The 12,559-nt window shown below is 43.9% G+C and overlaps 1 protein-coding gene across 1 annotated transcript in view; it reads right to left on the bottom strand.

The window, feature by feature from the left end:
• Window positions 1-12,559, bottom strand: part of camta1a (calmodulin binding transcription activator 1a) — a 330,976-nt gene that overhangs the window by 130,813 nt on the left and 187,604 nt on the right. The window contains exon 5 of the mRNA XM_019865117.1: window positions 11,579-11,714. Coding sequence (XP_019720676.1) covers window positions 11,579-11,714 — 136 coding nt within the window. The remainder of the gene's footprint in view (window positions 1-11,578; window positions 11,715-12,559) is intronic.

Here is a 12,559-nt window from a genome sequence, read left to right as displayed (position 1 = left end):
TTAGATTTTTTGTTTTTCTTTTCCCCCCTACAGCACTCATTCACATTTCGTTACTTGACATAAGAAGGAGGACCAAGTTCCTCAGACATGCCAGAAAATCAGATGAAAATCGCGGCAAGAAAAAAATGCCACCTAGAGAAGATGGGTGGCCATCTGCCTCGATCAGCTGGCCAAGGTAGAGGAAGAGAGGGTAGCTTGAGGGTATGACAAATGCATCAATAATCGTTACGGGTAAAAGACCAACCATGGGAAAATTGCCATGAGCCCTCCACACCCACAAGGCAGTTTGAACCACAAACTAAGGGTGCTGTGCCCCCCCCCCCGCATAGGTATCTGGCAGAAACAGCAAGTCAAGGACCAAGACCACAGCTAACAGCACAACAAGGATTAGGACACAAGTTCGTTTCTGTAAATGAAGTTTGCCACTGGAAGCTGCCACTGAATGCGCCACTTAATAGCACACTTCATATTCCGGTTCATGGCTCATCTTCTGACCAAACAAAAACAAAGGAAAACTGGAGACAAAGGTGAGTGGGAGCGAGAGTCCGAGTTGATCCCAGAACTCGCAGCAGCCGGGGCACTAAAAAGCCCAGCTTCAGCTGAGGCCCTCGCCTGCTCCAATGTGTAGAAATTAATTGAGTGAAAAAAAAAACAGCTGCTTAAGGTTGAAGTGGGTTATGGGAGGCAGCGTAACAATTGTTTTCTGCAGGCCAGAGGCTATATATCGTTCATTCTGACTTCTTTCTCCCCTGTGCTCGCTCTGACACCGGCCTCCCCCAGCCCCCTCCCTCACAACCAATCCACCTCCTAACCCGCTCGTGTGCTTTTGTTTTCCAATGGCTTTTTTGGTCCCTTTTATCCCTTACATTGTCCGTATTTAATTGTATCCTAGAAACTCATTTTCAAGCATTCAGAAAACAAGGGGCAGCCATAAATATGCATGTATTCATTTCGATGTTTACTTGGGTGCATAATGAAGGTGAAAAGAGAGTCGCACAATAATTTAGAGAGCCAAGCAAATGTGCAGTTGCAGTGAGAGGTGAGTGCGAGTATGTGAGGATGTCACTAGGTTCACATCTGTCTACATCGGTCGACATGATAGTGGTGCATGCACGTTGATCTGGAAGTAGTCACACTAATGTGTGACCAACGTCCAAATACGAAGCAGAACAAGCTCAGCAAAACCTGGGGCTTCAACATACGTCTCGTTCTCAGACTAAAAAGAAAATGTGCCACATGAACTCCGGGTTCGTCGGTTGGTGCTTTTGGTTCTGGCCGGCCGGCTCGGTCAACACCATGCACAACCAAAGCTGCCTTTGAAACCTTCAAAGACAAAGCTTTCAAAGGCAGCGATGTTTTAAGAAAAACACACATACGTGTGACTGCACAACTCCATTCAGATCACATTGCAATGGACGATACCGCTGATGTAGTAGCCGGGAATTGAAAGAGAGCACTGTAAAGCATTAACGCAAATGCAAGAAAAGGAATGGAAACACACCAGGACAATAAGACAATCAACCCGATGACTGACGGTTGTGAGCGTGTTTTATATGCAGCGGTGTTCCCTCTGTGTTGCCCAAAGCAGGAGGGTTCAACCTGCTTCCCGTTTTAAACTCCTCCCCCGGACGCTTTCATGTAAAGCAATCTTTCACTGTCACTGTGAAGAAAGCCGAGTTGCTCAGACCCAATAATTCTATACAAGCACTTAACCATTCTGTTTGAACTTTGCTGGTACACTCATTACACCTCCTTTGAAGAGTGAACGTTGGAACATTGCTCCATGTTATTTGCTACAACACGGAAGCAAATTACACCACAACCTCAACGTTGATGCTTTATCGGCCACGTGCAGGAAAGTCGGCGGAAAAAATACCCGAGCAAAAAGAAAGTGGGAATCCAACTCATCTCACAAACATTCATTGCCGAAAACATTTTTTTGCAGATGAGCTCGAAAGGCCGTGTGGGCAATAACTGCACAGTAGAGCGAGTACAGAGGAGATGATGTCTCGGAATGAGACTTGCCCCTCCGTGTGGAGTAGAATCCTCCACAACAATTCTGCTGCCTCTATCTGAAGGCTGTTTGGGGGAAATGAGCATTTTGGTTCATATAGGGCTCTCCGAATGTGGTGGGTAAAGAGAAAGAAAGAGGGACAGACAGACAGAGAAAGAAAGAAGGAAAGAAAACACCAACCTCTGTTGAGTCTGGCTATGTATTTTCAAGGCAAGATTTTCCAAAGGACCTTCCACTCATATCGAGCAGGTGAGAGTAACCCAGAATCTGAAACCACTTTAATTGAACCCCAACTTTTGAACTCCTGATTTTAAATGCAACCGCGCAAGAGTTGGAGCTGCAGATGCTTCCTAAGGCATGCTCACGTGTTTGGGGGACGATTTTGGCACATCTACAAAAATGCACAGTTTTTGTAGAGTGCGTTTTTGTAGATGCGAGGGAAGGAAAGCCCACTTGTGAAAGCTTCTCAATTGGGTAAAAAACAAGCCAACAACCGTCTGGAGATTTGTGTTTTACGCTCTTGTCAGAACTGAAATCAGGTGCCAAAAGATAGATTAGTCTCTAAATCTTCAGCATACTTCTATACATTAATATACTTACTTATACAGGTCAGTATATACTTCTACTATATTGTATATGCTTGTATTTGGTATACTTGAATATATCACTTTCTAGTCAATGTCATTTTTTTTTCTCACAAATTGTCATTGGTGAATGCTCACATATTCAAAATCACTTTTTTTCAGGGAGGAAAAAGAAAACCACAGCTTCTTGTTTGATTTAAAACCACATCGTTGAAGTTGAGTATCCTGCTCTCATGTACTGTTGCACACCAACATCAAAAACACCTCAAAGTCATGCTCAATGGCTAAAGTTTATATGGTAAAAAGTAACACATTCATTAAGCTGTCATTGATCAAAATAGGTCACGTCGCCCCTTTCAAAGTCCCGCAAAAAACTTTCATACTTGAGAAAAGAAAATGGAAAAAAAAAATTGTTCTCCCAGGTCTTATGGTCATGATTGATTTCAATAAGTAAACAGATAAACTGGCTATGCTGTTTTATACGTGGAAATGAATCGGTACATCCCTTTGTGCCACACCACTTCCTTCTGCAGATAAACACTTTTTAACAGGCTTACCCTAACTTCACTATTTTCAATTGTTATTGTAAAAAAAAAAAAAAAACCTAATAAATATCCAGCCAGACCTTGATTCGACTAAATACGGCATGGCGAGGGAAAAGAAGCTCACAAAAGCTCACAGACAGTGTCAAGAGTAAGAGAGTTCATGTTCTTAGAATTTTTGTCAAGCTATTTCCAAACATTTGAATTGCTTACTGTACAAAAAATAACTGACGAGGTGGGGACAGATCAATAACATCCATTTTTGAGAAGAAAAAAAAACAAACAGGAAATTGACCATATTTGGAATCTAATTGGATATATGATATGAAACAAGGACCACGTTCAACTGCTGTTGTCTGTTGCCTTTGTTGACGCATCTTCTTTGTTTGTCACACCAAGCTGGACGCACGCATGTTACATTCAAAAGGAAAATAGTGTATAATCAAAAGACATTCTTCCAAAGTCTGCATTGCTATGCCCCTCGAAACTCTTGGCAAAGGCTCCCTTATCCGATGGTTTGATTTGCCAAAATCATGCCACAGGAGAGCATCATTACCGGAGCCCATTCAGTGAGAGCAGATGTAATGAGTGACATGCAAAGTCCTACAAAATCTCTCTCAGGAGGTCTCTGGCATCCACATGTCCTCAAATTAAGCTCAGCTCACGCTATGTCAAGTCATTTCCGTGACAACTCCCTCTTGTTGGCGGGAAGAGAGAAAGCAAGCGGCGAGCTGCAGAGGGCAACCTTAATAAAGCTGCAAGTCTATACATGGAAGTCTTCAAGTTTTGCAGCAAATTAGAAGATCTCCCCGGCTGTTTTCTTGGGGATATTACCTCAGTCACCTTCATAATAAAGTGGCGGTCCCCCGTGGAAACGCCTTAGCGAGACGACTCTGTAACACGAGGCAACAGGTGGCAAATGAAATTACAGGAGCTGTTGAGAATGCCTTGCTTTTTGACATGTGCTCTCTCTCTCTCTCTCTCTCTCTCTCTCTCTCTCTCTGTCAAGCAACCTTTCCAAAATCATCCCGCAAGTCCAGCTGTTGAACTGAAATGGCGATGGTGAGGTCAACGTGGAAGGTGGCGCGAGAGCTGAAGTGCTGCCGAGTTATTCTGCGATTGTAAGAGGCAACAGAGGTAAAGTCATCACGGGGAGCTTCAGGGAAAAGTTGGACTCTCCCAGTGGTGAGGGGTTTGATATTCACATTACGTTGTGTTGCTACTAAAGCAGTAGCAACACAACATAATCTCTTCTTGGCTGTTTTGACGTGTGCAATGCGTGGACTTTTGCGATGGTACTTTCTGCATGAATTCATTTGCATGCAAGGGCAAATCCTGGCAAATTTCCCTGCATCAAAATATTCATCTATTCATGTTTAACTCATATCGGCCTGCTTAAGTGAGAGGCCCAAAACCATGACCACCCTCTTCTGGCAAAGCTTCACACAGTCTACATGGAAGCACGGGAGTAAGATTTATCACCATGGTAACCGTTCTTTCAAATATTACACATACTCCTCCACGGTCATGCGTCTCATCAAGTAAGTGATGGCTGCTTCGTGAGCTCCTTGAATAGTGAAGAACACAGCAAAATTGCAGAGGAGGAGCAGGCAAACGAACAGATACTTTGCTTCCGTAGCAGTGCCAGTGAGCTGCTTCGTAGTTATTAATGAGTTACACGACAAATGTAACCTTTGCTTTGAGCAACGTGATCTTAATTTTGCAGTCAACTTGGATGAGGCGCAGGCAAAGCACGCATGCCACCTCCTTTTTGATGAATACCCTTTCGCATCTGGTTGGAATCAGCTTCACTCGCAAATGAGAGCTACCACTGCTAACGCGCAGCTCTCAACAATGCCACTGCACTGCACAAACGCAGAGCTCCCTCATACGCCAAGAGCGCCCAGGACACTCTTGACCAGTGGTTCTTAACCTTTTTAGAGGTACTGAACCCAACCAGTTAATTTTTTTTTTTTTTACAAATTCAAGTCATTAAAAAAAATGCATTTATTTAAAAACAGAAAAAAGTAAATACAATCCTTCTATTTTGAGATGTCAGTGGTTAGACATTTTTTGTAACATATCTAGATCATGTAACTTATGTTCTCAGGTTTTGAACAGGTTGTGATATTGGTTTGACCACCATGTACATGTCTGATTGTGCTCAACCTGGTCCGAAGGATGCTCAGGAAGTTTGTGTGAATGCTCAGACTCCTGGAAAATTAGAGGGAATATTGGATAATAGCAACTTGCATGATATCGTGCTAACTCAAGCAAGATGGCATTTATTTTTGATTTCCTGGCCTGGAGATATGCTATGGAGATGTGAGGATTCTGCCCGGCAGCGATAATGTGCAAATGAGACTAATACTGTAAGATAAAAAGTATAGAAGCATATATTTGATTCACCCTCCAAAACACATTAGATGGATAGAGAGAGAGAGAGAGAGAGAGAGAGAGAGGGAGAGAGAGAGAGAGAGAGAGAGAGAGAGAGAGAGAGAATATATTCATATATATACAGTATATATACATATATAAAATGGATAAAATAGTAAGAAGAAAATTTGAATGTGAAGGTCATACACCATATTGGAACCAAAAAGAGAGTAGCATCCAGGGTGCAGCCAAAAGCATCAACTCCATTACAGCCTTTGCAACTAATGTTTTGACATTTGTCTTCATTATTATCAATGAACAGAGGCGATTGAGTCACCAGCATGCTCCATTAGCTTCCTTCATTGCACAGTTGCACAGCTGAAATCACACATTAGGGCGGATCCAACATGAAAATGACAAGTTAGGGGTGCGAAGGACACAGAAGCTGATTATTTAAGTGTCCGGGCAAAGGCTGAAGGGACAGTGGGGGTGTGACGGGGGTGGCGGTGGGATGCCAAGGCCCAGATGGGATTTAAGGAGTTGGCCAGGAAATGCAAAGCTTTTTTTGTTAGTTTGTTTTTCTTGAGGGGCGCATGGGTCCATATGGTAGAAGCGGCCCAACATACCTTGAGAAGAGAAGCTCATTACAATCAGTATAATTAGCCTGTGGTAATGAAATAAGTCAGAGGCAGTGCCACCTTCACTTAAGAGGAAATCGATCTAGGTTTGAGGGAGTTTATTAAAGCTGGGGAATAACAGGGAGCTGAGGTGGGGGTGGCGTTGGTAGGGGGTTAGTTTTCTCAGCTCACATTAACAGCTAATCAGCAGAGCAACAGTAACACTGGCGTAGTACGCAAAAGCTTGACGAGACTGCGTAAGTCTGTCACCGAAAGAGAAGCTTGATGTTGCTCAAGCTCAAAGCACAATGGGATAGCAGAGCCCGGAATCGAGACGAGGTCACTCAAAGTGAAATCAGCCAATCAGAAAACTGAAGCCGTTCCAAATCGGAGGAGATAGGACATATCCGTTAAGAGTGGTGGCACAAGAGCCTTGTGAAATTTGGCCCAGGCGAACGTCTCTGGCCTGGTGGGCTGCGGTGAGATAATCGCTGACGGACATCTCTCCTAAGGTGCCCTAAATGCGCGCTGGGTGCGGCGGGTGCTGCTTGCTCATTTATCCAGCCGTCTGGCCAATTCACCTGGAGTGATGGGGGAGACGTCAGGAAGGCAGGCTGCTATTTCACGGCCTGTTAAGCGCTAATTCTGCAACATGCCCAGCGCTCCCATTTTAGGGAACAGGGAGCATTACCACCCAGCTCAAGGTTCTGTCTGTCTGGATGGTGGACTTGGGGGCTAGTGGAGGGTGGAGGAGAGAAAGGGCAGTAGGGCGAATGAGAGGTGGAGGACAAAACAGTACCGTGACATATTCGCTGAAGAATTAAAAGACTGCGAAAGAGAAAACCCTGGACAGGGGATGGAGCACAGTAAAATGTCGAGATGGAAAGAGGAAGGGGGAGAAGAGTGAAGCCTTGCACTGCACGGCTTGCTGAGCCAGCACCGCAAAGCAGACGAGCCAGGCAGCGACTCTCACCACACCAGGAAACGCCTTCCAGAACATCCTGCCATCCATTTTCTGTCCTCACTCGAGTCGCGGGTAAGCCGGAGCCTCTGCCTACTGTCTGGACTTAATCACCTCCAAATATTACATACACAGCGCACAACAAATTGATGGATAACTAGTTTTGAAATCAGAAGTGGAGAATAATGGCTTGTTCAGACATTGCTTACGTTAACGTATTAAGGAGTCTGGTAATGAACAAATGCTTGCCATTTCTCTGTTACTGTGAATTATGTATTGCAATTTGAAATGTTGGTTCAAACTTCAGCAAGCATCACAGTTGACATGCTTGATTTGACACCTCTGACATAGGATGATGATTCTGGTCCCCGGGTCTTGAGCTGGAGACCCGCAATTTAGAGTCGGTCTTCAATGAACCTCAGAAAGATATTTTTGCAACGTAGGGGGAAGGCGCAGAATCCACACGCGAGCATGGGAAGTGTTTTAATCAGCAGTGCTGTAGGGCCGGGTCATTATTGGGTGATTCATTCAAGCCTTTGAGTCAAACCAATTTTTTTTCCCCCCCTCAACTGCCGAAAAAAATATGTACATTTTTAGCGGCTTCCGTCGTTTAAAGTACGTCACCGCTGACGTGCACTGTTTACACTGACCACATGGCAGTGGCGATATGGTCGAGGCTGTATGAAATCGACATCCTATGACTGAATCTCATACTTGTAGCCTAGAAGAACTCTCGATCCCTAATATACGCTGCAAGCATCCAATCAAAGAGGGTTTTCCATGTAGTGGGTGGCATTGTAATGTTGTAAAAGCCTTACTGGACAGCTTTACAAAAAACTGTACCGGGCCAACAAAATGTTCCAGATGCTGGTCTGACTTGGCCAGTGAAAATTTCCAAAAAAATACAATGAAATGAACACAATCTTGTTGAACAAAACAACAGTAACAACGGTGGCGCTTTTTTAAAAAATGTATTTAGCTTTGCAAAAGGACCATACATTGCATTCAGAAATTCTACATTTGAACTGCAATTTATATTTGTGTTTGTGTTAATTTAAAAACTACCTGATGATACAAGACAGAAAATAAATTGTTCATTCATTATATTGTCGTATTTAATTTTTGGGGGGTTTCGTTTAATCACACCCTTGCTTCATGTCCTTGCAATTAACCTGCAGAAGATTGCTCCTCATAATTAGAAAGCTGCTCCGTCACCTCAAACGAAGTCATTGATTCTCAAAACTTGCTCCGCAAAGAAAAGAAAAAGGTCTTTTGAGCCTTGCTCAAATCAAATCAAGTATTGGAGAAATTCACAAATATGGTCCCTGGGTGAGACACTTCTCTTTCACCCAACAGAGTACGATGTGCAATCCTGACTCTTTTGAAGATTGGTTCATTTGACTTGGGAGCGCAACAGCCTTTTTCGGTTTGGTTGTTTGTTTTATCAAAAGCTTAATCAAATAATAAGCCCTTATCATGTTTTGCAAGCACTTCAAACATTTCGATTTGAAGAGCCACTTATTTGACAAGTGAGACTGTGCTCATCACTTTCCCACCTGCAAACCGCCTCTGATGAGCAGCTAACAAATGAGACCAGAGTAAAAACACAGCCACAGACTTCCCGTCTTGCTCCCACCAACCCCCCAAGCGTCTTTGCTCGTATCAGTGAACAGCTATTGTGCTAATGTGACTTATGCTTTGGTACATTTTTATGAGAGGGTGCATAGAGAACAGACGGTGCAGGTTCAATGGTTTGACAACGGCATTTACATTTACCGCAAACTTTTATTCTACGCGTTATTATGCATGGACAAGCAAAAATGTAATAGTCACTAGTGCATTAACATTTAAAGTAAAAACCTTGATGTAACGTACAACTCGACTAAGTTTCACAGTTATAGTATTCAGTCAAGATCTGGATTTGATATTCGTTTACCGTCTAATCAGCGAGTCCCGAATCAACTGGAATGGGTTGCTTATTGTACTTTTACTGAAAAAAATGGCAGAGGAGGAGATGGAAAGAAGGAAGGAGGTTGGATGAAAGAATAAACGCTATCTTTTATCTTTTTTTCAGCAACATCAGTGCCCCCTTTGCTGTGTAATCCTCAAAAGGGAGAAATTGCAGAAAAAAAACCCATACTCCACAATTATGATGGACATTGCAAAGACATACTGCGCAGAAATTTATGGAACTGCGGCTATGTATTCATGAAATGTAGTCGCGGCTCCATGTTTAATAACATACATGACAAAAAAAAAGTTCGATCTTTAAAGAGCCAAAAGCACATAAAAGTGAAAGTGCATGACCTTTTGTACAGACACTCCTTAATTGAGTGTCTGATGCGAATGCAATTCCATTTTCACACATTCATACAGAGAGAAGTGATCCTGACTCAATCGTCCACCTTGCCGGAAGTATCAGATCGTGTGAAAATATGCACGAGGTCAAACAGATGGATTTGTCATGTCCCAGCAGGTTATCAGACCATTGCAGGAGCAGCGATGATACTCAGCCATCGTCCGAGTGACAAATATCTGGAGGAGTGCAAACAGAGAGCAAAGCCCCTGTTGGGAGAATGCCTGAGCTCTGATCGTGTCACACTGTGTGACACAAACACCACTGCCGGAGGTGTGTGCCGCGCGTCGTGTCTCTGTGTGATTTTGTGCCCACACAATATTCCAAATCTTACACCCATAGCTACCTCATATAGGCCTTACGTCTCAACTCCTGCTCGACTGGTAATAAACCAAAACCTGAAGTTCAGCACAATAGACAACTAGGGAGGCAAAGTTTGGCTTGGAGTGGAATTGCTGATAAATCAGCCGAGCTGCCTCAACACCGCATGCCACCGCCACAGATCAAGCAGAAATAAGCCGGGGAGCCAAAAATAGATACAACGGTGTGTTTTATGGCTTGTATGGGAGGTGACTTGGAGTGAGGTGAGGGAGCGCGTGCTGCTCAGTACTGCTTTGAGCAAGCAAGATTAATGTAGCCTCTCTGGAGCAACGGCAACATCCCGAGTCTTAATAAGGTACAAACAATCGGCTCCACTCCACCGGTTTCCTGGGGAAAACTATTGTTGTGCTGCATTGTTTCCTGCTGAGACTCCTTGGAGACTGCCGTATGCCAGCGTCTCCATCATAGCCCAGGGAGAGCTCAACGGTGGCAAAAAGCTTGTCTCTCAGCACGGTTCCGCCAAGCAGGGCAGTGCGCCTCGGAATGTCTAGGTAAGGTCGGGAGTGGGAAATATGGACCAGGCTAGATGCATGCTGATATGGCCAGCATAGCAGGGTCGTCCGGTCAGGCCAGAAAGAAACTTGAAATAATATACACACTATCGCATTTATTAGTCTGTGCTGTATGTTGCACATACTGCACATTTGACAATAAAGTTGTACTTAACTTAACTTACCTTAACTTAAACTAGTATTAGGATTACATTCAATTATTTTCCAGTTGAGTGATCTGGTCCCAGCTTCACAATTTTTGTTTTTTTCCAAACCAATAAAGTAAAAAATATCATCATTAAATTGAATAAAATACGAGAAAAAATTAGCTTGGCGCTGCCGGCACGTGGCAGTGCTGCGCTCTGTTGGCGCACTGTGTCGAAGAAGCGTGTTTCTCTTCCCTTCACCACTAGAGGGAGCCTCACCTGGTTCAGGACATGCAGACCTCGCTGCCATCTTGAGTCCCCAGCGATTTCAGACTGAGGGAACTGTGTTTGGCTCCAATAAATTCATCATATCTCGTCCGCTTCTAGACCGATTCTGACACAGACTGGGTTGTTAGAAACGTCAGACATGCAGTCATGGTACTGCAAAAGTGGGCCATTTTAGAACATTAAATATAGAGGGAAGAGCAAATGCTTTAAAAAAAAAAAAAAAGATGAGCACAAAAAAACACAACAATGAGTTTGACCTCATATTAAATGTTGTTTTGTTTTCCTTGCTATCTGGATCATGGTTGGATTCAATTTAACGATGACCTTGAAAACATGTTTCAATGACGGTCAAAATTGAAACAATCTTCTATTTTGCATTCCTATTTTTATATCGGCCTCGAGAGGAGTCAGTGGCGGTGCAGCAGTCGTGACGCCAGCGCGTGTCACTGCGTCATGGGAGTGTGGGAACAAGAAACCCCAAAATAATAAAAAGCAATGCACTGCAGTAAACAAAGAATAATGGACGACATCCGGCGTGTTGTGTTAACTTTTCTCCGCATGCGTCTGATTATTATTCCGAAAAAAACAACCCTTGTATCAGCATTTTCCATTTCGATTGTTCAACAGGAGTGACTGGAGTGCATTTAGCGAGAGCACACCTTCATGGAAGACAGTCAGTTGTTTGGTCTCCTTCCAAACGTCAGACAACCAAACAGGGAATATTTAACTGAAGGTCAAGCGCACCGCTTGGTGCAAATGCAACAAAACAGACCCCCCACATTTGGCACATATATGCATCTCAGTTCCAGCCGGGCCACTCACCTCAACTCCTTGCACTTTCAGCTTCATGTGATCCTCCCGTGTGGTCTTCCCGTCTTTCCTCTTCTTCCAGCAGTAGCCATCCTTTCTGTACTTGACCTTCTTCCTATTGTACAATATCATCGACCCATTCTGCGGCCTGCATCCGAGGAGACAAGACACAGAGCAGAGGAGAAATATTGACAGTGAAATTGTTGGGCAAAGTCGCAGCACTTTACACGCAGTGTGTTCAGAAACATCCAGAAAGTCCTGACAGCAGTCTGAAGGCAATGCACCAGTGACTTTAATGATACCATTTCTTTGCGGTTCTTCAGTGCTGGCGATGAGTAAAACTACCTGCGGCATGGATGTCGGAATCAAGGAGTGTGTGTGTGTGTGTGTGTGTGTGTGTGTGTGTGTGTGTGTGTGTGTGTGTGTGGCTTGGGTGACGCTCTAACACTTGGAGCCAAATGCACGGCGGCCAGACGCTGTTCCTTATCTCTCATTCAACCTAAATGAGTTCAGCTGTTTGAAATCCCAAGAGAGAAGAGACACTGCTACTCCCTCACTCTCCATTCATAATTCATTCTCCCTCCAACAGACCACAGCCCGGAGGCTCATCATGATATCATGGAACTATTTGATGATCATCTGCCTTTCTGCTTGGATTTCTAACAGAGCCATTTGGTGCTCAGTGTTGAGCATTAGCAGAAAGTGTAACATAAAACATTTACAATTCACTCAACAATTGGAAAGAGATGTGTGTGTGTGTGTGTGTGTGTGTGTGTGTGTGTGTGTGTGTGTGTGTGTGTGTGTGTGTGTGTGTGTGTGTGTGTATTGTGGCTCCCCTACCATTAATCTGTGCAAATGCCACACTTGCACATCACTTTAACACCCAAATGCACTCGCTTGCACACATACACATACACACACACACACACACACACACACACACACACACACACACACACACACACACACACGCGCGCACGAGCACACACACAC

Source organism: Hippocampus comes, unplaced genomic scaffold, assembly GCF_001891065.2.
Source record: "Hippocampus comes isolate QL1 unplaced genomic scaffold, H_comes_QL1_v1.1 scaffold124, whole genome shotgun sequence".
NCBI classification, from domain to species: Eukaryota; Metazoa; Chordata; class Actinopteri; order Syngnathiformes; family Syngnathidae; genus Hippocampus; species Hippocampus comes.
This window is presented reverse-complemented; position numbering and strand designations above follow the sequence as displayed.